We start from the raw sequence: 22,566 nt of genomic DNA on the forward strand, positions 1-22,566 counted from the left end.
TGAACTACAGTCACAAAGTCTCTCCTACAGGACAGTCTGAACAAAATGAAGCTACAATATTTATATTCTTGTAGCTGCAGTCAAAGATATATAAGATATGTGTGGAATCACAACAAGACACAGAAATGTGGAACATTGGGACTTTATTGAAAAGCAAAAGTACAAAAGGAATAAAATCAACTTCATCTGACATTAATCTGCTTCACCCAACATAAGAAGTGATTTTTAGACTCAATTTCTTTGTTTACAAACTAAGAGAGAAAAATGTCCCTTGTCATGAAATGATAGCAGGAAATATTTACAAGTTTTACAATCTTCTCTCAGTTTTAAAGAAATATACAAACAAACTATTTACACAACTGGACAATAAATTTGGTTCTGATGCTTTCTGTATATTTTGTGCATGTGTGTGATCAGGGTGACATTTAGAGCTGTAGCATTAACCAGACTGAAATATGTGTCCAATGAATTACAGTCAAATCAAGAAAGCTCCCCACAGTGATACTAAACTCCATCCATACAGTTCTTATCCTGCTCCTCCTGCAGACAGAGGAGGAGGACTGGAGTCAATCCAGTGAGCGAGAGGAGGAGGGAGGTTCATCACCAGGAGGAACACAGAGAGACGACCACAGCATCCATTGTTCCAGTGCAGAGTCCATCCAGAGACCTGAAGAGAGAGGAAGAAAACAGAAAAAGAAAACAATATAATCAACAAGTGTTTACCTTTTACGTTTCTGACCTGTTGATGTGAAGATTTCTGAAAGTGTCTGTGACTTTTTCAAACTAATCTCAGTTCAATTCATATCAAAAAGTTTCATGTTTGTTGTGGAAAAGTCAAACATTTTCTTTACAAAGAGTCACATAAGTTTTACAGTGAATAAAGAAACAACCACTGAAGTTTCCTTTAAGCCTGGTTTAGTGCAGCTTTACAAAACTACAGGTGTGAATATTCATGTCCCATATGACGGAACTCACTGCGTTCAGCCTGATGGGTTTGGTAGGAGTGTTTTCTCCTGTTCAGGCTCAGACGGGTCAGACTGCTCAGATTTGTTGGACTCGGTGTCATTGGATGAAGTGCAGATGGCTGAAATACAAAGCAAACACAAGTAATTTTCACTCAGTGCTTCCAAACTGCCAGAGACAAACAACAACACAACAACACCATCTTACTTCACTTATTTCTCTTTTCACTTCTGTCTAACATCATTAAGCTAAAGTCAATGTAGGATCAAAAACCAGCTCCACAACATAAACCGTAACATGTGTTTCTTATCCTGAGCACAAAACTCACTCCAACTCCTCTTTATCAACTTTATTAAAACAACTTTATCAATCCAATGTCCCTGAAAAAACAAACATTACTCCAACAGGAATTCACAATATTCCATTTATCTCATTTTGTTTTTAAAAGCCTAAAATACTTTCGACAAAACAGTCAGATAACTTAGCAACTCCTCTCTCTACCTGTGAGCTGTTAACTACCTTCAAGTGTTAGTTAAGTCTGCTCATATCATCATGACACAGTGGCTCTGAGCCTTATGATTTATCATTGATTGAAACAGAAAGATAGAAAGACACAATCTATTTGGGCCTCTCACCGTTCCTCTTTCTGTAAGCCATCACTCCAGCGACAGCGAGGAGGACGAGAGCAATAACAACCACTGCAGCGATGATGGCGGTCGTGTTATCTGTCCCTGTTGAGCAGAAAACAACAGAAAATAGTCAAAACCTGTTCAGATGAAGCAGATTAGAGGAGAATAACCTCCATTTGGAAACTAAACCACAGACACTGTGTTTGTTTGTCCTGCTGTTATTTCAACTTATCTGTACATAATAAGAATCTATGTTTGTTTATCTTCATCTAGTTTTGTTGTCTTTGTTTAGTTGTATGTCTGCGTTGGATTGTGTTTCATATAATGTCTGAATATCACAGTCAAACTTCTTTTTGACTGTTAATAAATAAACTTTATTTTAACTGGTTTTCTGATATATGTACACATTCATCCAGTTTAAAATGTTCCACTGATTTTATAAAACTGACCAGTAATGACGTCAACATAGTGTCTATAATCAAATTAAAATGGTTACACATATCGGAAATGATATGAAATGAAGGAGCAACAGTCTCACAGTCACAGTCTCATAAGCTACAATACATTAACAAGGAGGTCAACAGCTGATTATTAAAAACATAAAAATTGTAACCTGAAAATGTTGTTTTACATGTTTCATTATTGACATACTTCTGTAATAATCCAAGTCAAAGATTAAAAAGTAGAAAATTAGAGGTGAACACTTACTTTGGTTTAATGTTAGTCTGACCCTTTTAGAAACTGACAATAAAACAATACAAGGAAACAAAACTTTCAACACACATAAACACATGAGCTGCAGGACTGTTACAGTAAAATAAATGTGTTTCTCACCGTCAACACTTCTGATTCCAGTCTTTCCTTCGTTGGTCCTGATCTCTGCTTTGTCCAGTCTGGTGATGATGTCCTCGTTCACACCAGAGAGCTGAAACACACAGTCGTACCTGGTCCAGTCTTCAGGTGTGACTGATGAAAGTTTCAGGTCAACACTCATCTGGAAGGTTCCATCGTGGTTGGGGAGGATCTCTCCGTGGTCCACCTCCTCATGAAGCTCCTCTCCATCTTTCCTCCAGACGAGTGAGGCTCTGTGAGGGTAGAAACCTGTAGCGAGGCAGCTGACTGGAGAGGAGGGAGTCTTCTGGAGGAGAGACACTGAGGGAAGCTCTGGAGAGGAAAGGCACACAGTTTATAGGTTCTTTATTAGTATTTACTGTATATTAATATTCCTGGTTGATGGAATATGTTTAAAATGCTTTGGAAACAAAATTAAAAATGTGAACACGTTACAAGAAGGGAGAGACAGAGGGGTGACAAAATGGAGTGAGATAGATTAAAAAGGGAGGAGAAGGAGAGTGAAAGACTGAGATGGACAGAAACAGAAAATGGAGGTAAAGAGAAATGTGTGTAAACTAAGACAAAGTGTGTCTCTGCATGTTAGTATATACTAATTGTGATATGACTGTTGGTTAGAAACAAAAGAGAGATATGAAGACTGCTGTGTCCATTAAACTACATCAGGTCATGTGATTCTACCTGTTCTCATCAGAACGCTCCTCCCATAGCCCACATACTTCTTCACCCAGTCAGGACAAATCTGGGTGAGGTAGTTTTTCTGACCGGCTGAGAGAGTTTTGTCATGATCCAACTTGTTTTTGGTGATTTCAGCCTGCTGTTTTGGAGCGATCCATGTCAGCGTCTTCAGGTCAAAGGCTATGAAGTCTTCTCCATCATAACCAAACTGATCATAACCATTGACCTGCTCGGTCTCATCATCCCACTCACAGCCGTACATCCTCTGGAAAACATGGACACCTGAGACAGAAACAGAGAGGACATTAAACCAGAGTGAGATCACAGCTCAGTCATCTATCATCAGCTGATATCACATCTTCACCACAGAGACACACTGATCCACAGACACCACAACACCTGGATCTACACCTCCTGCTGTTATTGGCTGGATGGAAGCCGCTCACAGCCAATCATCATCTGGACAGTGTGGATGTCTTCAGAGAGAGACAGAGAGGCTGCTGGGAAACAGAGTGAGCTCCTGACACAGTTCATATCCTCTGTTTCACCACAGAGACACACTGACTCCACTGAGACCAACAGTTCATCTCCACTGTTGAAGGTGGAGTGGCTTCATGTCCACCCACACACACACACACACACACACACACACACACACACACACTGAGGTGGAGTCCTGACCAGCAGATTAAACCTGATCCTGGACTGAACATTAGACCCACTGAGACCCTGCAGCCAGTGGATCAGTCCAACAACATCCTCCTCCTGTGAGAAACTACAGACTCGACGGTCCTGAAGCTGCTCTAGAAGCTTCACTGAAGGAGAGTTTCAGTCCAGGATGAGTCTCTAGACTCCAGCTGCTCAGCCAGGACAGTGTGTCCTGTTCAGCTCTGTGTTACTACAACTGGTCAGGATGAGCCGACACCATCGGGACCATTATGGAGACTGGGAGGCAGTCTGTGCGTCCTGATTGGTCCATCCATCAGTCAATCACTCAGTACAACCAACAGCTGTTTCCACCTGCAGATGTTGGTTTGATGCTGCTGATGTGACGGACCAACACACTGTGGTCAGTACAGTAGAGTTAATCTGATCTAATCTGGAGTTAAACTTTATATTTAACACTGAAATTAATTCTTCTCATCATTATTTATTCTTTTTTGATCAATTGATTAACATTTACTTGTTTTAAAAAGTGAGGAAATGATGAAAAATGTCCATCACAAGTTCTCAGAGCCAAAAGGTGAAATCTTTAAATGTCTTCTTCTGTATTATGGGATGGACAGACTGTGTGTCAGTACAGAGGAGTTAATATAATATAATCTGTAGTTCTACTTTATATTTAGGATGAAATCAATGATTCTTTTCATTGATCATTAGTTTTTGATGAATTAATCAACCATTTATTCATTTTAAAAAGTGGGAAAATTGTGAAAAATGTTCTTCACAAGTTCTCAGAGCTGAACATGAAATCATCAAATATCTTTTATATATTATGGGATGGAAAGACTGTGTATCAGTACAGTAGAGTTAATGTAATATAATCTGTATTTTACTACATATTTATGGCTCAAACTGACTTTTCTTGTCATTATTGATTTTGTAATGATTATTTTTTGGCTAATCAATAAATCCATTACGCTGTTAAAAAGTCAGAAAATGGTGAAAAAAGTCCATCACAAGTTCTCAGAGCCAAACGTGAAATCTTCTGAATACTTCTTCTATATTATGGGATGGACAGACTGTGTGTCAGTACAGTAGATTTAAAGTGATCTAATCTGTTTTTGCTACATATTTTGGATTCAAACTAATTTATTTTCTCAGTATTGATTATGTAATGAGTATTTTTTTGGTTCATCAATAAATCGTTTATGCTGTAAAATATCAAGCAACAGTGAAAATGTCTCATCAGAAGTTTCCAGAGTCGGAGGTGAAATCTTTAAATATCTTCTTTTGTCCGACCGACACTGAACAGAATTTAATTTATAACGATATAAAACAGAGAAAAGCAGCAAATTCTCATATTTGAGAAACTTGAACTAGAAAATGTTTGTGAGTTTTGTTCAGTAAAAGACTTAAATCAATATTTGATCGTCAAAATGTTTGTCAATGAATTTCCTGCTGATCAACTAATCGATTAACTGACTGATCACTTCAGCACAACATCTGTTTATTATGACAGAGACACACTGTGGTCAGCACAGTGGAGTTAATCTAATCTAATCTGTAGATCTACTATATATCCTGTATATTATGGGATGGACACAGTGTGGTCAGCACAGTGGAGTCGTCCTGTTAAACTCTTTAAACCTCTGATCTGAATGAGACAGTCACCTTGTGCTGCTGTCAGCCAGGTGTATTAAAACATGCTGCTCCTCCTCTCATATGAGGACCCAGCAGAAGCAGCCTGCGTCCCATTTACAGTCCTGCTCCGTAGGTTAAGAAACCAGGCAGTGATGTTCCTCTATCAGCTGTGTGTTGTTAAGCTGCTGTGATAAACAGCTTCCTACAGTAGAGTTATTATGGACCGACTCACTGTGGGCACTTCAGTAGAGTCACTCTGATCTAATCTAGTGGAGATAAAGGGTCAATAATCTCTGCTGGTTATTATGGGATGGACAGAAACACTGTGTCAGTGTAGTACAGCAGCATCCAGTAGTCTCAGTCTCAGTGATGTTTCTGTTCAGTCTGACTGAGAGTTTAGAGAAGAAAAGCCTCCAACACACAGTTTAGTGTGTGTGTGTGTGTGTGTGTGTGTGTGTGTACTAACATAATTTTCCTAAACAAAGCATGAAAATTAAATAAAACATAAATTAACATTTTATTTTATCTAATCATTTATTTAATATTTTATTTTATTAGTAGAAAGTGAAACATAAACAAACCTCCAGTTTGGTTGAAGCGCTGCTTTGCAACGTCAATGTTGGCTTTGAAGGACTGCTGGGTGCCAGCCAATACCTCTGTCTGACTCTGCCAGTACTGAGGATCATCAGCTGTGGCTCTGCTCATCCAGTCCTGTTTGGGTTCTGTTCTTCTGATTTTACTGTCATAGTGAAACATCTCAACCTCATCAACCAACCCAACAACCACAAACTCTGGGAAGTTTGGGACTCCAGAAGATCCAGTGTAGAAATACTTCAGAGAGTGAGTCACTGTAAGAAAAAGTTAATGTCATGATTTCAGTTTCATAAATCACTGAACAATTTTATTTTCCTGCACACAGAATCAAAATGAACTACAGCAGAGTCAAGACATCCTAGTAATTACTGTTACACAATCAATTTTTTCATGTTACTGTCAGGAGGTTTGGGATTTCAAATAGTTGAGGTTCACATTTAATTCAGAAAATGTAGTATATTTACTAAAGATAAAGATATTTGATGTAATATTTTTATTTACAGAGATATTCTTTATTCTTTTACAGTTTCTATTAGTCAGTTATTTACTGGATTTAAAGATTTTGGATCTGGATTTTTTTCATTGACTTCATATCCTTGATAAATTCCAACAATGTCTCCAACATGAAAATAATATTTAATTCACTTTTAGTTCTAAACATAAACACTTAATCTAGATTTTTAACAATTTATTCAATACAATTTATTGATATTATTCTGCTGTCTGAATACATGAAGATCATATTTATGTGTTAAACTGCACTAAAGATCTGCACTGATCACAACAAAAATGTTTCGCAAATCGTTCCTGGAATAAATTAATAGATCAAACTACCTAAACGGTATCATCCGACAGATACTGGGAGTTTGAGGCTCATCAGGACATTTCTGTTCTAAATAAACTCTTCATCGCTCTCTGGTGGACAAACTTTGTAATGAAGACTCTGTTTGACTTTTCTGTTCTTCAGTTTCTTGTTGATCAGCCGACAAACACACAGACACCAACATATCTGTAATAAGTTCATATCTGCAGATTTATCTGAGGCTGATTTATTGATCTGACTCTAATAAACAACATTTCTATTGTTCACACAGTAACTGTAATAACTACCAGTGTGACGTGACTGGACCCAACCAACAAAACTCAGTATGGACCAACTACACTAAAGCAGATGTTTAAAAAAAATATATATATATATATATATATCTATATATATATATATATATATATATATATATATATATATATATATATATCAAAAGTATTATTCATAGCAGGCTGTAAATGATTATGTGTGTTTTTCTGTGTGCACATTAACTTGTTAATTGTAAAGAGTTGTAATGCAGCGACTTGTTTCAATAAAAATACGTTAATTATAACTCATGAATTACAATAATATAAAGCATGTTCATAATTTCTAAAACAGTCAAGATTTTTTATATTTTACGGTCATGAACAATTAAGAGATTAAACTGATTAATTCACTTAATAGTTTAAGACAATCTTTGTTTTACCGCCTTGTTCTGATGTTTTCTCCTCTTTTCTTTATTTATCTGAGTGTTGGACTGTTTCATGCTGCGTAGTTCTGCTGAAATTTTAACATTCAGATCGATCAGATGAATTAAAATAATGTCCGAAATATTGGGGGGGGACGAATCCACTTTCTAACCTCCCTGTTCAGAGACAGACTGTTTTTCTCTTCTAACAGAAACTATCAGTGATTAATGAGATGAACAGAATTTACTAACGTCAACTTTCACATTATCAGTCTGAAACATTTCTATAATCTGCATGAAGTCCTGGAGCTAAATATAAAAGACTATCAAACAAGCACTTATTTCATATTTACAGAACATGAAGACATGAAACATTTTTTCATTTACAATCAGCTGATTTAAAATAAAGTGAACTCACCTGCCGCCGCGTCATGTAGAGCTGCTCCCAGGAGAGCCAGAAGAACCAAGATCTTCATGGTGAAGTGGCGTTTTTGAAGATTTGACAAAAAATATTAGTCTTTATTCTCAGACACAGTGAGAATAGTCTGGCTTCTCCCACATCCAGCTGTAAAATGAGGAGAGAACGCAGAGGAGCGTTTACATGATCTCCATCTGAGCCAATGAGAATTCAGCCTGAGCACGACGTCACTTATAACTGGGTAAATCTGACCCGCTGAGGTTGTAAAGCGAAAGTAAAATGATCTTCTTGTATCCTGTGTGAGAGGATGAGGAGACATGCGGGGTTTTATTTGAGTGTCTCAGCTTTGTTCGCATATGAAGGAGGATTAAACCTCCTGCTGCTCACATCTCCTGTCATGTTGTGTAGCTTGATGTGATGTAATGTGCAGAAATGTGTGAATGTTGTGGGAGGTCAGAGGTCACTGTCAGCTGCAGCTCACACACTCTGGAGTCTGTGTGGATGCTGGAGTGTCTGATTGTTCTTCTGCTCTGTGTGGCTGAACCTGGGATTGAAAACAGTCCTGATCAATATATCAGCAACACGCAACAGATTAAAATGAGGTTTTCTTGGTGTTCCAGTGAGTGAATGTGGGGAGGAGCGCCCCCCAGCGGGTCCAACCTGCAGCTGATGTGCAGCAGGACAGACTGTTATTATCTGCTGTGTTAAACACGTGTGTGTGTGCAGATAAATGAGACGGAGGGGAACATCTTATATCCTTTAACAAGTCCATATTCACTATTTCATTCATGTGTCAGTGTGTCTCAGTTCAATCAGACTCACTGAGTCACAATCAGGACAGACGATATAATAAAACACATGAGAGATGCGATGAAACAACATCTGACCTCAGTGTTTTTTACTCTGAGGCGAAAACAAGAAGCAGAGAAATCAAACTGAAAGCAGAAAGAGAGTCAGAGAGCTTCTTCAGCACAGACCTCAGATCAGCTCAGCTCTGTCCTTCAGCCTCGACGCCTCTGAGCTGATTTGGAGCTGCGGACGCTGAAAACTGCTGCAGCCACAGAAATGTAACACCACTGTTGATGTTTGAACACCTGATGCCTGTTTTTTTTTCATTCTGCTCTTCGCTTTGGCACCGTTTACACTCTGTTTCACTGCTCGTTTAATGTTTATAAAAGGTTATTGAATGTAATAAATGAAACTCAGATGTTTTGTTGTCTCTTCTTCAGCTGAGACAATATTATTCATGATTATCACGCAGAGAAAACAACTCGTGTCGCAGCTTTTATCTGGACAGTTTGTATTGTTGGTGACATTGAGGCTTGAGCTCTGGTTGACAGAGGCTCTTCCTGATCGCTGCTGATCAACACCTGAGTTTATCACTGAGCTCACCTGTACAGAGGTGTCAGCAGTGTGACAGCGCCCCCTGTGGATGAACAGTGTATCTGCTTCTGACCTGCTGATGGGAAACCACCTGAGGATGTCACCTGACTTTCTGCTGAGTCAGTCTGTCAGAACATCTGGATCATTAATGACTCTGATCAAAAGTATTCTTCAAATGAAAGATAATAACATAAAATCAATTAAAATGTGTTTAGTGTCAACAAACAGCCTCAGTGCTTCCTGAAATATTTATCTGATAAAACAACTGTGAACCTCCAATAAACAAAACATAAACAGAAAACTTTTACCTGTGTTCAGAAGAACTTTATTCATTAATAAAACACTCATCTTGGAAAGTTCTGGTAAAAATGGGGAGTGTTACACTCAAAACAGTCAACTGTAATGATTGAACTTCTCAAAGAAAAATGACAAATAAATATGAGCCAATAAAAGAAGCTTTGTTAAACATTTAAGACAAAAAACATTTGGAAGAAACTTAAATAAACATTTTACAGCCACAGATGATTAAATTATCTTCAGCTTTATGTTTTATCCACACATGATAACTGACTGGAGTCATTTTTAAGTGAGGAACAAAATCCAGTTCATCTCATAAAAACATAGATTAAGATCTGTGGAGACTGTGGACATCTTTAAAAAGCTGCTCAAGACTTTGTGTCATTTTCTTATTACACTTATTTTAATGATGTTTTATTCTGAATAAGTCTGTATTAACGTGGATTGTCTAACTTCTTTTGTGAAGTACTTTATTCTGCTGTTGAAGGTGTTTTATCACCACAGCTCTGCAGTAGTCACATGTAAATGATATTCAACCTGTTTTGTTGGTGTGATGAATCTTTTGTGTGTGTTTGGATCACAGTTTGTGTCTTTACTGCAGTAAAACATGTTTCTTTTCATTCACAAAGTAGAAACTTTCTCTAGGAGAACAAAGTTCAGTGTCACAGAGGTCTTACAGAGTGAAGTTCACCTCCTCTTCAAACTGTCACTCACTTCTGTCTGGACAAATACACAAATATTAATAAATGTAAAAAAGTAACACATACTGTCCATCATACAGGTGGTGATTCAGACAGACAGAGCCATCAGTTACCTTTGATCAGCGGTGTGTTGTTAGACTTCCTGTAGAAGAAACATCAGAACTACCTGATGATGTGTTCAAATCTGAGGAGAAAGAACTGAACAACAGTCAAATAAAGGACATAAACAGCCGTGACAGACAGATTTATTCAGGCCTGCTCACAGAACCAGATGATGTGAGTCGTCCACATCCAGCCACTCACGTGTTTCCTTCATATCAATGAACTACAGTCACAAAGTCTCTCCTACAGGACAGTCTGAACAAAATGTAGCTACAATATTTATATTCTTGTAGCTACAGTCAAAGATATATAAGATATGTGTGGAATCACAACAAGACACAGAAATGTGGAATACTGGAACTTTATTGAAAAGCAAAAGTACAAAAGGAATAAAATCAACTTCATCTGACATTCATCTGCTTCACCGAAGAGAAGTGATTTTTACACTCGCTGCTCAATTTCTTTGTGCTTAGAAATGAGGAGAGAAAAACGCCCCTCGTCATGAAATAATAGCAGGAAATATTTACGAATTTTACAAGAAAACAGTCCACAACCCTTTTAGAAAATGTAATAATGTGTCAAAACAAATCAAAAGAGAGATTTTATTAAACACAAAACAACAGCATGCTTCCAATGAATTGAGAAAAACCTAAATAATTTGCTTCAGCCTGGTTGAAATCAAAACAAAATCTTCTCTCAGTTTTACAAACAAACTATTTACACAACTGGACAATAAATTTGGTTCTGATGCCATCTGTATATTTTGTGTGTGTGTGTGATCAGGGTGACATTTAGAGCTGTAGCATTAACCAGACTGAAATATGTGTCCAATGAATTACATTCAAATCAAGAAAGCTCCCCACAGTGATACTAAACTCCATCCATACAGTTGTTATCCTGCTCCTCCTGCAGACAGAGGAGGAGGACTGGAGTTAATCCAGTGAGCGAGAGGAGGAGGGAGGTTCATCACCAGGAGGAACACAGAGAGACGACCACAGCATCCATTGTTCCAGTGCAGAGTCCATCCAGAAACCTGAAGAGAGAGGAAGAAAACAGAAAAAGAAAATATAATAAACAAGTGTTTACAGAGTTTCTGCAGGTTTAATCAGGTCAAATTAAATACTTTGTAAGACCTTTTTAACCATTTGGAACTAAATTTAAGACTTTCACAAAGTACGAAAAAGTAAAGAAAAATGCAGTCCCAGAATTACTTTAAAAAATAACCAAATCTCTTGCCACTCACAGAGCAACTCAAACAATGAAGAATGGAGTGAGTGAGTGTCTGTCAGGGTTATTATAGTTGTAAAATTAGTACAGATGAAGAGTGTGACAGGAAACAGGGGGAGTGACACACAGCAAGGGGACCCGGGCCGGGAGTCAAACCCGGGTCCGCTGCAGAGCCTCAGCACATGGGTCACACGCTACCAACCAAGCTAAGCGGCGCCCTAGTTTTTAATTCTAATTTAGTTTTCAGTTTGTTTTTATTTCAGTTTAGTTTTAATTATGTAATTAAGTAGTATTAGTTTAGTTTTTATCTGGGAATTTAATTCAATTTAGCTTACTATACCCTGGTGTGTGTGTGTGTGTGTGTGTGTGTGTGTGTGTGTGTGTGTGTGTGTGTGTGTGTGTGTGTGTTTTTTGTTTGTTGCTTTGGTACGACTGATGTTTAGCAACAGTGTTCAAAATCCAAAGCACCTCCGCTTTCAAAGACAGGGTTGAGCAAAAGATGGTTTGAATGTCTCTTGACTACGAGGCGACAGAGGCGGCGCAGAGTTCGGGTCGAGCAGAACTGGATGAACTTGGACCGGGAAGTGGTGACAAAGGCATACAAAAGTGTGTGATTATGTGACTTCGCTGGAGACTTTTAGAAACTAACTGGTGTTTTTCCAATTTTGTGTGCGACACCAGCGCTTTTACACCAAATGTGCCCAATTTGAGGCTCCTCTTGCAGAGGATACGCTGCACTTAAAAGTCATTATGAGGTGCGGCTTTTAACCAACTGAATTCTGGTTAGACTTTCCCAGAGAGGCTGAGGAGTGTGATCCCCCCATAGTTGGAACACACCCTCCAGTCCTCCTTTTTGCATAGAGGGACCATGATCCCGGTCTGCCAGTCCAGAGGCACTGTCCCTGACTGCCACACGATGCTGCAGAGACGTCTCAGCCAAGACAGCCCCACAACATCCAGAGACATTAGGTACCAAGGGCGGATCTCATCCACCCCCGGTGCCTTGCCACTGAGGAGCTAACTACCTCAGTGACTTCGGCTTGAGTGATGAATGAATCAACCTCTGAGTCCCCAGCCTCTGCTTCCACTATGGAAGGCGTGTTGAGGAGATCTTCAAAGTATTCCTTCCACCGCCTGACAATGTCTCCAGTGGTGGTCAACAGCTCCCCACCTCCACTATAAACAGTGTTGGTGGAGGACTGCTTCCCCTTCCTTAAGGTGCCAGATGGGCGCCGAACCTCGTATTCAGGAGGAACAATGCAGTTTCTGTCCTGGCCGTGGAACACTGGAGCAGCTCCATACCCTCCGCAGGGTGCTCGAGGGTTCATGGGAGTTTGCCCAACCAGTCCACATGTGTTTTGTGGATTTGGAGAAGGCATTCAACCGTGTCCCTTGTGGCATTCTGTGGGAGATGCTCAAGGAGTACAGGGTCGGAGGCCCTCTACTAAGTGCTGTACAGTCCCTGTACGACCGGAGCCATTTGTCACCGGTTCTGTTCATTATTTTTAGAATTTTTAGGCAGAATTTCTAGGCACAGCCAGGGGCCGAAGGGGGTCTGGTTCGGGAGCCACCGGATTTCATTTCTGCTTTTCGCGGATGATGTTGTCTTGTTGGCTTCTTCGAGCCAGGACCTCCAGCATGTCCTTTGCAGCCGAGTGTGAAGCAGCTGGGATGAGAATCTACCGCCTCTCTCGGGAGGTGTTCCTGGCATGACCAGGACAAGTTTCCTTTAAGCATAGTTTAGGGCAGCTTCACATAAATACAGGTATTAATATTCATGTCCCATATGACACAACTCACTGTGTTCAGGCTGATGCGTTTGGTGGTGGGGATGTTTTATTCTGTTCAAGCTCAGACGGCTCAGAGATCTTGGACTTGTTGTCACTGGATGAAGTGCAGTTGGCTGAAATACAAAGCAAAGACAAGCAATTTTCACTCTCAGTGTCTCAGAGCAACAGCAACATAGAAATACCATCTTTCTCAGCGTCTTTTCCTTTCACTCCTCTCTTACATCATTAAGCTAAAGTCAATGTAGGATCAAAAACCAGCTCCACAACACAAACCTTCACGTGTGTCTCTTATCCTGAGCACACAACTCACTCGAACAGGAATTCATAAAATGGCATTTATCTCATTTTGTTTTTAAAAGCCTAATATACTATCCACAAAACAGTCAGAAATCTTTGTGACTCCTCTCTCTACCTGTGAGCACTGTGTCTGTTTGTCCTGCTGTTATTTGACCGTATCTGTACATAACACAAATCTGTGTTTGTTTATCTCCATCTAGTTTTGTTGTCTTTGTTTAGTTGTATGTCTGTGTTGGTTTGTATTTTGTATAATGGTTTTAGTGTCTGATTATAATCAAACTTCTTTTTGACTGTCAAAGAATAAACTTTATTTTAACTGATTTTCGGATACATGTACACATTCATCCAATTTAAAAAAATCTACTCATCTTCTTAGCTGACCAGTAATGAAGTCAACACAGTGTCTATAATCAAATTAAAATCACTGATTCCAGTCTTACCTTCGTTGGTCCTGATCTCTGCTTTGTCCAGTCTGGTGGTGATGTCCTCGTTCACACCAGAGAGCTGAAACACACAGTCGTACCTGGTCCAGTCTTCAGGTGTGACTGATGAAAGTTTCAGGTCAACACTCATCTGGAAGGTTCCATCGTGGTTGGGGAGGATCTCTCCGTGGTCCACCTCCTCATGAAGCTCCTCTCCATCTTTCCTCCAGACGAGTGAGGCTCTGTGAGGGTAGAAACCTGTAGCGAGGCAGCTGACTGGAGAGGAGGGAGTCTTCTGGAGGAGAGACACTGAGGGAAGCTCTGGAGAGGAAAGAGAGAGAGATTATAGGTTCTTTATTAGTATTTACTGTATATTAATACTACTGTTCCTGTTTGAAATATGTGAACACGTTACAAGAAGCAAGAGACAGAGGGGTGAGAAAATGGGGTGAGACACATGAGAAAGGGAGGAGAAGGAGAGTGAGAGACTGAGATGGACAGAAACACAGAAGAGAGAAAATATAACAAAGAGAAATATGTGTAAACTGAGACAAAGTGTGTCTCAGTATGTTGGTTTATATTTATTGTGATGTGACTGTTGGTTAGAAACAGAAGAGAAATATGATTGTAAATAAGATTGTTTTGTCCATTAAACTACATCAGGTCATGTGATTCTACCTGTTCTCATCAGAACGCTCCTCCCATAGTCAACATACTTCTTCAGCCAGTCAGGACAAATCTGGGTGAGGTAGTGCTTGTCCTGCGCTATCCAAGCCTTGTCATTATCCCACTTGTGTTTGGTGATGACAGCCTGTGGTGTTGGAGCGATCCATGTTTCTGTCTTCAGGTCAAAAACAATGAAGTCTTCTCCATCATAACCCCACTGATCATAACCATAGATCTCTCCAGTCTCATCATCCCACTCACAGCCGTACATCCTCTGGACAACATGGACACCTGAGACAGAAACAGAGAGGACATTAAACCAGAGTGAGATCACAGCTCAGTCATCTATCATCAGCTGATATCACATCTTCACCACAGAGACACACTGATCCACTGAGACCACAACACCAGGATCTACACCTCCTGCTGTTATTGGCTGGATGGAAGCCGCTCACAGCCAATCATCATCTGGACAGTGTGGACGTCTTCAGAGAGAGACAGAGAGGCTGCTGGGAAACAGAGTGAGATCCTGACACAGTTCATATCCTCTGTTTCACCACAGAGACACTGTTAAGGCAATTTAAAGAAATTCTGCATGTGTGTTTATGTAATATTTTGAATTTATGTTGCAGCAATTTATGTCTTCCCCACCAGGGAGTGACGTCAGGATCAGGTCAGACTCCTAAATGCAGGTAGGGAGGCCTGAGGCTTGAAAACAAAGCTGAGGATATAAGTAGGCTCAGAAACAGGTGTGTCATTCCTTTGTCACACAGACAATGTTTGGTGGCATCACTGCATGGAGACCTCAGAGATGCCAGTGGTGAGAAAACCTTTCACACTGACAAGTAAAATAACTTCAAGTTAGTAAATGAGAGATTAAAAAGTGTTTGTGTTTATTATTTAAATGCATAAGGCTTAAATGATCATGTTTAATATTAATATGGTAGCACTAGTGGTTTGAGGTCTGACACACCTTAGGATTTATCGTTTATCCCCTTTCATTGTTTAAACTCATAGACCACCTGTTTAAGAGAAAGATGATTGATTTGAATATAGACCATAAACATAAATATCGAGTTTGGAACATATTTCAATCATTAAAGTAGTTAAAATTGGTTAAAATGCATTAATTTGAGTTCAAAGTATGAATTAGGTTAAACATTTAAGCATAAAGCCTGACTTAGAACAAGTGGGTTTAATAATTTAATACTGTTTAATACCTGTTGATTTTGCAAGATAAAATTGAGGTGATTTAAATCATTTAATTATTGAGAAAGTGTATTAACGAGTTTGATTAGTTAATTCTTAAAGTTGATTTAATAATTTATTTGTATTCAGGTATTAATAAGGTGATTGATTTTGTTCTGATTTAATGACTGCCTGATTCTCTGTTTATTTTCTTTGAGGTTATTCAACCAGCTGCTGCTACTGTTGCTGCATCCCACACACACTGAGGTGGAGTCCTGACCAGCAGATTAAACCTGATCCTGGACTGAACATTAGACCCACTGAGACCCTGCAGCCAGTGGATCAGTCCAACAACATCCTCCTCCTGTGAGAAACTACAGACTTGACGGTCCTGAATATAGGTTAAAAAAACCAGGCAGTGATGTTCCTCTATCAGCTGTGTGTTGTTAAACAGGTTCCTACAGTAGAGTTATTATGGACCAGCTCACTGTGTGTGTGTGTGTGTGTGTGTGTGTGTGTGTGTGTGTGTGTGTGTGTGTGTGTGTGTGTGTGTGTGCGCGCGCGCGGTAACATCCTATTACTTAAATACAGAATGAAAATAAAAACAGCACTTTATCAGTAGAAAGTTCAACGTAAACAAACCTCCAGTTTGGTTGAAGCGCTGCTTTGCAATGTCAATGTTGGCTTTGAAGGTCTGCTGGTCAGTAATAGAGATCTGTGTGTTCTTCTCCCAATACTGTGGATCTACTGCATTGATCATCCAGTCCTGTTTGGGTACTTCTCTCCTGGTGTTACTGTCATAGTAACTTATCTGAATTTCATCAACCAACCCAACAGTCACAAACTCTGGGAAGTTTGGGACTCCAGAAGATCCAGTGTAGAAATACTTCAGAGAGTGAGTCACTGTAAGAAAAAGTTAATGTCATGATTTCAGTTTCTGAAATCACTGAACAATTTTATTTTCCTGCACACAGAATCAAAATGAACTAGTCAAGACATCCTAATAATCACTGTTACACAGTCAATAAATACAAAAGTAAACATGTATAGATTTTGCTTCAAGAACATTTCAAACATGTTTTTATTTTCATTTATCTTTTTATGTTATTCATGTTAATCACGTTTATTCTCGAAAATGTAGTATATCTATGTAGTATATGTAATATATTCAAGGAATATCTTTTAAGTAATATTTTTATTCACAGCTTCTACAAGTCAAGTTATGTACTAGACTTATAGATTTTGGATCTGTTTTTCTTTTCATAGACACCTACTTGTACATAATTTGATAAATTCCAACATTCCCTCCAATATGAATAAATATTTGATTCACTTTTAGTATTGAAAATATAAGAATAAAAGCTTAATTTAGATTTTTAACAGTTTATTCAACACAATTTATTAATGATTTCAGAATCCTTCGCTGTCCTCTGCTGTCTGAATACACGAAGATCAGGTTTATGTGTTAAACTGCACTTAAAAACTCTACACTGATTGCACCTGGACCCACTGGAAATGGCTTTTTTAAATCAATTGAATTTTTTTTTTTTATCTAAATCATTATTCATAGTGGGTTAGGATGGATTTTGTGATTTTCTGTGTGCACATTGTTGTATTAACTGTAGAAAATTCTGATTAAATTCAGTGTTGTGTTTCAAGAAAATACGTTAGTTATAACTCGTGAATTAAAATAATATAAAACCTGTTAATAATTTCTAAAACAGTCATGATTTTTTTATCAAATGGTAATGAACAAGTCAGAGATTAAAACTGATCAGTGCACTAAATATAATTTTAAACAGTCTTTGTTTTAACGCCTTGTTCTGATGTTTTCTCAGTGTTGGACTGTTTCATGCTGAGTTCTGACATTTTAACATCGAGATCGATCAGATGAATTAAAATGATGTCCGAACTATAGAAAGAAAATGGACAAATACCTTTTAGCATCCATTTTCAGAGACAGTGAACTTCTCTTCAAATGGAAACTATCAGTGACTAATGAGAGGAACAGACAGGATTTACTGACGTCAACTTTAAGATCCTGGAGCTAAACATCGAGGACTATGAAAATAAACCTCAATAAATATTTACATAAAGACACGAGACATTTTTTCTTTTACAATCAGCTGATTTGATATAATGTGAACTCACCTGCGGCCGCGTCATGTAGACCTGTTCCCAGGAGGGCCAGAAACACCAAGAACTTCATTCTGAACTGACTTTTCTGAAGATTTGATCAAAAGAATATGATTCTTTAACCACAGACAGGATGAGACTGGTCTGTCCTCTCGAAGCTCCAGGGGTGAAATGAGGGGAAAACACAGAGGCGTTAACATCAACCTCCATCTGAGCCAATGAGAATTTAGCCCAAGCAGAGCCGGCCCAAGCCTTTTGGGGGCCCTAAGCAGAATTTGATTTTGGGGGCCCCCTCCCACCACTGCAGAGTCCCCGGCGCTTGACAATTATTGACACAAATGTCACACTATAATGTTACGCCTGGGCACAGATGCATAAAGACCGCCCCTTGACCTCTTGGATGATTCAGTCTCATTCAGTAATCCATCCTTGCTTTGTCTATGCACACCTCGGTGTCTAGTTTACGTGCATGACTCAAATGCTGGCAGACACAGCAGTTGTAGGCAGGTATATTGATCATGAAATCAGAATCATCATGTCTTGAATTATTCATTCATTCATACATTTATGCCACTTGTTTAATGTATTTAATATGAAAAAACAAAACAAAACAAACAAACAAAAAAAGCCCTTGCTCACTGGTTGGAGCCATGCACATCACAAATGGCATTTACACCATAAACCTTACTGGGGGTCTTCTTGAGTGGTTTTAATAGCACCATGTTTGAACCACACTAACTGTTCGTATATGCCAGTAAATTGGTGAGTGGCTCATATTTTTACAGCTTCTAACAACGGTCCAACACACGTCCTGGATTCAGCTTATTTAGTGGCCTCATCGGCCAGGCTTTTGCTTTTGGCTATTAGGGAACTGCTCTTTTGGTGTGCAGCCCATTTGATAATAACTCATGCACTTGGACAATAAATGGCTTAAAATAGTGTTAAGATGGCTGCTCCATGCGTTACTGGTGTGCGATCCACTCTGAGAAAACCTCTCTGTTTCCAGATATTTCCGTGTATATGACACACTGTACATGCATACTGTGAGTCCATGCATATATTTAACCGTCTGTATTCTGCCAATTTGCTTGCTGCAGTTAAAAGCTTCAATTTCTGCAAACTGTGCTGAGCATGGTTGGGCAAGCTTGATTGTTTGGACTGTGGTAAATGTATCATCTGGCAGCAACTGTACGATTGGGTAAGCTGCGTTGTTGCTTGTCACGTCTCTGAAGCAGGACCCATCTACACACTGAGAGAGATCTGTTCTTATTGGTTAATTATGCATATCTTCACCTGGTTTCAGAAACACATTTGTGGCTTGAAGGCAGTCATGTGGCGTTCCATGCATCGGTATCATCATCTGTGCTGCGGGATTAACTGTATTGCAACGTTGGATGTTCAGTTGTTGCTGATAGCACAACTTCAGAACCTAGCATGTGTAAGCACAAACCTTGGACTGGTGAGGAGGGCATGGATCTGGTGAGACGTATACAGGATGGTTGGGTGTCCCATGGTTACTGTTGAGGCTTTCTGAAAAGCAAAAACTTTGCTGCTGCAAGTCTCTGGTAACAGGGAGGCAGACCAGCCTTTATTTTGATATATCCCGGGGGGAAATTGTTGCTGAAGTTGTTAATGATCTATTAATCACTATTCGCCACCATGGGGCTAAGTAAGGGTTTTTCAAATAATCCACCCCATTTCAATTATTCATTTATTTTTTTGGAACAAAGTTGGATTGGAGAAGAAAACTCTAAGGCATCCACATCCATGAACCGTGAATCAGGAAAAACAGGAATGCTAGAATATGCATCTGTTAAATCAATAACTGAAAACCACAGTCTCATTAGTGTTACAACATCTGCTGGATGTTCCTAACAGCTTAACGTATGCCTTTAAAATATTTTAATGATCCCCACCCCCCTTTTTGGTTTTTGTTTTTTCAGGCAAGATTTTTTAAGGGGAGTTACATGGTGAAATGAGGGAGTCAACAATGGCACCCTGATTACCGATGAACTAAATCACAGGAGCAATGACTTAGTCTAAAAGTTGACTTTGACTGTATAAAAACACAATTTGCATCTTTTACATATATAAAAAAAAGCCCCAAAACTCAAATACTGCCAGAAAGCAAATCTTAGTCTTTAACAGTCAGTGTTTCCCTCTTTGTGTGTGTGTGTGTGTGTGTGTGTGTGTGTGTGTGTCTATGCTGTCTCCTTTGGTTGTGTCGAGGTGAATCCTGGAAATGAACAGACACCTCTGGCTGGTGCATGTGGCCAGGATTCCTCTGGATCTCTCTCTTCTTGATGATTAAGCTCCGGGTTTCCATAACCTTCATTTTGTGGTGTCGGTCCTCTGGTCAGTGCTGCTGCACTTTCCTTTCCTCTGGCTGTGCTGTTGTGCCTGCCATCTTTGTCCAGGACTCTGTGGCCCACCCGACTTCAGTCTTTGTGTCAGGTGATTCCTCTGTAGCCTCCTTCAATTCGTTTGGCTAAACATGGCCTGTGTTCAAAACACCTCTGGATCTCAATGACAGTCTGCTTCCTTGTTTGCCTCGGCACAGGGTCGGGGAACATCATCCTCTCTGTGATCTCGACACCACACCCAGTAGTGAATAGAAGCTGCTAGAGAATTAGACTTTTTTTTGGAGAAGCAAAGTTAATTTGTGACTCCTTTTAGAAGATGGATGGAAGAGGGCTGAAAAGTCGGGGTCTATTGGTTCCCCTCCCCCTTCCTTACTAGAATCATCCTGGGATGCCTGACCTCATGTGTAAAAGGCGTTGTTGAAAGAAGTGTTGTAGGTGTGGACGCAGCATGGAGGAGCTCCATTCCTAATTCTGGCCCTACATTCTTGTTTCTCCTTCTTTTTGTCAGTCTGTCTTTTTCTTCCCTACCTTCCTTTTACCTTTTCTTCTAACATACTTTACACCATCTAAAACATTCTGTGCTTAATGTGCCTTTCGCTGGAAACACCCCATAGATGACACAGTGCCAAAGTTGAACATTTTTAACCACATTTCCCTTATCATATTATTATTACAGTATTCTCATATTGGATCGTATTATTATTATATTCTATTATATGCTATTATTTTATTATATTACCTGTTATCAGGTGTCCTTAAATCACTTCTATTCAGTGTCTTACTCATCTGTAAGGATTATCTACAACTCTGTGAGGTGGAGAGTTGCTAATTCTCAGCGTGATCAATCAGATCTCTTTCATAAATGCTGCATGGAGGGAAGGTCCAGAACGTTCTCTCTAGTCCCCCAAATGTTACTGACTTAAATACAGAGTACAGTACAGTAAATATCATCTTCCTGTAACCCATCATGTAGAGATAATTGCCCCTCTTATGACTTTCTGACACACCAAAAAGGAGTCTCTCCTCTAGAACCTCTATTTATTTATTTATTTATTTTTTTTACACAACACACTGATTACTGAATGGAAAAGTATGTATTACCAACTCTAGTCAAATGCCACAACTTTTGACTAATTTCTTGTTCAGTTTGCCAGTGTCCAGTTCCCTCGTCATCAACCAATGAGTTCTGACACCTTGAGTTTCTATGTTACGTTCAGTGGCATAATAGTCATCATCAATTCTTTCATTTTTATTTTTCTGCTTTTTTCCGCTTTTTTTTCTTCATCTTTATCCTCATCACTTAACTTATTATCATATATGTTATTCTATTTGGCTTATAATTATCAGTTATCTTCATTACACTTCTTTTATACTATTATTATCATTATTCACAGCACTGATTTGATGCTGTCTGCTAAACGCTCAGAGTTTTGGCTGTAGTCTAAGGCCTCTGGAATTCTGCCGACCTGACTGTTTGCTGCACCAGACTTTGGCTGGTTTTCAAGTTCTCCTCTGATCTTTTGGCTTGTGTGTGTGTGTTAGCTGCTTCTGGTGTCCTGTTTTCTCTCTCGATTCCACTGTAAGTTTTTCCAGTATTCTCCCCGTCCTCGTCCCATTCACTTCTCTCAGTGGAAACCGTCTTATTTCCTCCGGATTATTATTATCATTTACTATCATCTTCGTCTTTTCTCCGTGATTCAGCCTCTATTCGGTCACAATAATTTAGGTCAAAAATCCCTGTTATAGGTCACTTAGTGGCTCCAGAAGATATTCTGTGCCACTTTTTCATGCTCTCCTTGTAACTTTTACTGGCAGAGTAGAACCCAAAAGCACGACAACTAGACAGTCAAGGTGGCAGGGAAAGTTCAGTTTACTTATCAGTTCAGGCAATGGTCAAAACCGGGAGATCAGTCATACAAGCAAACAAATCAGACGAGGGGCAGGCTGGGTGATCAAGGTCCAAAAACAGGCAGGCAGATCAGGCAGAAGCAGAATATGGTACGCTGGGCCGCTTGGCAAAAAGACACAAGACAATCTGGTGGGGAACAGATGGAAGTGGA

The 22,566-nt window shown here is 39.3% G+C and overlaps 2 protein-coding genes across 2 annotated transcripts; both read right to left on the reverse strand.

The window, feature by feature from the left end:
- Nucleotides 1-126: 126 nt before the first annotated feature.
- LOC119014502 (H-2 class I histocompatibility antigen, Q9 alpha chain-like) lies at nt 127-8,092 on the reverse strand. Its single transcript, XM_037089741.1, has 7 exons — nt 7,935-8,092; nt 6,008-6,274; nt 3,126-3,404; nt 2,427-2,756; nt 1,599-1,694; nt 976-1,084; nt 127-667 (listed from the first exon to the last, which is right to left on the reverse strand). Exons 1-6 carry the CDS (start codon nt 7,990-7,992, stop codon nt 981-983), a joined length of 1,134 nt encoding a protein of 377 aa, XP_036945636.1. The 5' UTR covers nt 7,993-8,092; the 3' UTR covers nt 127-667; nt 976-980.
- Nucleotides 8,093-11,158: 3,066 nt separating this feature from the next.
- On the reverse strand, nt 11,159-18,295 carry LOC119014607 (major histocompatibility complex class I-related gene protein-like). The gene is made up of 6 exons (XM_037089945.1): nt 18,159-18,295; nt 16,650-16,910; nt 14,832-15,110; nt 14,172-14,474; nt 13,445-13,547; nt 11,159-11,450 (listed from the first exon to the last, which is right to left on the reverse strand). Exons 1-5 carry the CDS (start codon nt 18,214-18,216, stop codon nt 13,450-13,452), a joined length of 999 nt encoding a protein of 332 aa, XP_036945840.1. The 5' UTR covers nt 18,217-18,295; the 3' UTR covers nt 11,159-11,450; nt 13,445-13,449.
- Between the last annotated feature and the right edge of the window lie 4,271 nt (nt 18,296-22,566).

The sequence above is a fragment of the Acanthopagrus latus genome, chromosome 3 (genome assembly GCF_904848185.1).
Source record: "Acanthopagrus latus isolate v.2019 chromosome 3, fAcaLat1.1, whole genome shotgun sequence".
NCBI classification, from domain to species: Eukaryota; Metazoa; Chordata; class Actinopteri; order Spariformes; family Sparidae; genus Acanthopagrus; species Acanthopagrus latus.

Bases quoted from the DNA above. Each gene is read 5' to 3' on its own strand.
- LOC119014502 (XM_037089741.1), bottom strand. From the start codon at position 7,992: ATGAAGATCTTGGTTCTTCTGGCTCTCCTGGGAGCAGCTCTACATGAC. The intron at 6,275-7,934 runs GTGAGTTCACTT...TTTTTCTTACAG, and splicing joins TCTACATGACGCGGCGGCAG to TGACTCACTCTCTGAAGTAT. The intron at 1,085-1,598 runs GTGAGAGGCCCA...TTTGTATTTCAG, and splicing joins GGCTTACAGAAAGAGGAACG to CCATCTGCACTTCATCCAAT.
- LOC119014607 (XM_037089945.1), bottom strand. From the start codon at position 18,216: ATGAAGTTCTTGGTGTTTCTGGCCCTCCTGGGAACAGGTCTACATGAC. The intron at 16,911-18,158 runs GTGAGTTCACAT...TTTTTCTTACAG, and splicing joins TCTACATGACGCGGCCGCAG to TGACTCACTCTCTGAAGTAT. The intron at 13,548-14,171 runs GTAAGACTGGAA...TTTGTATTTCAG, and splicing joins AGAGATCAGGACCAACGAAG to CCAACTGCACTTCATCCAGT.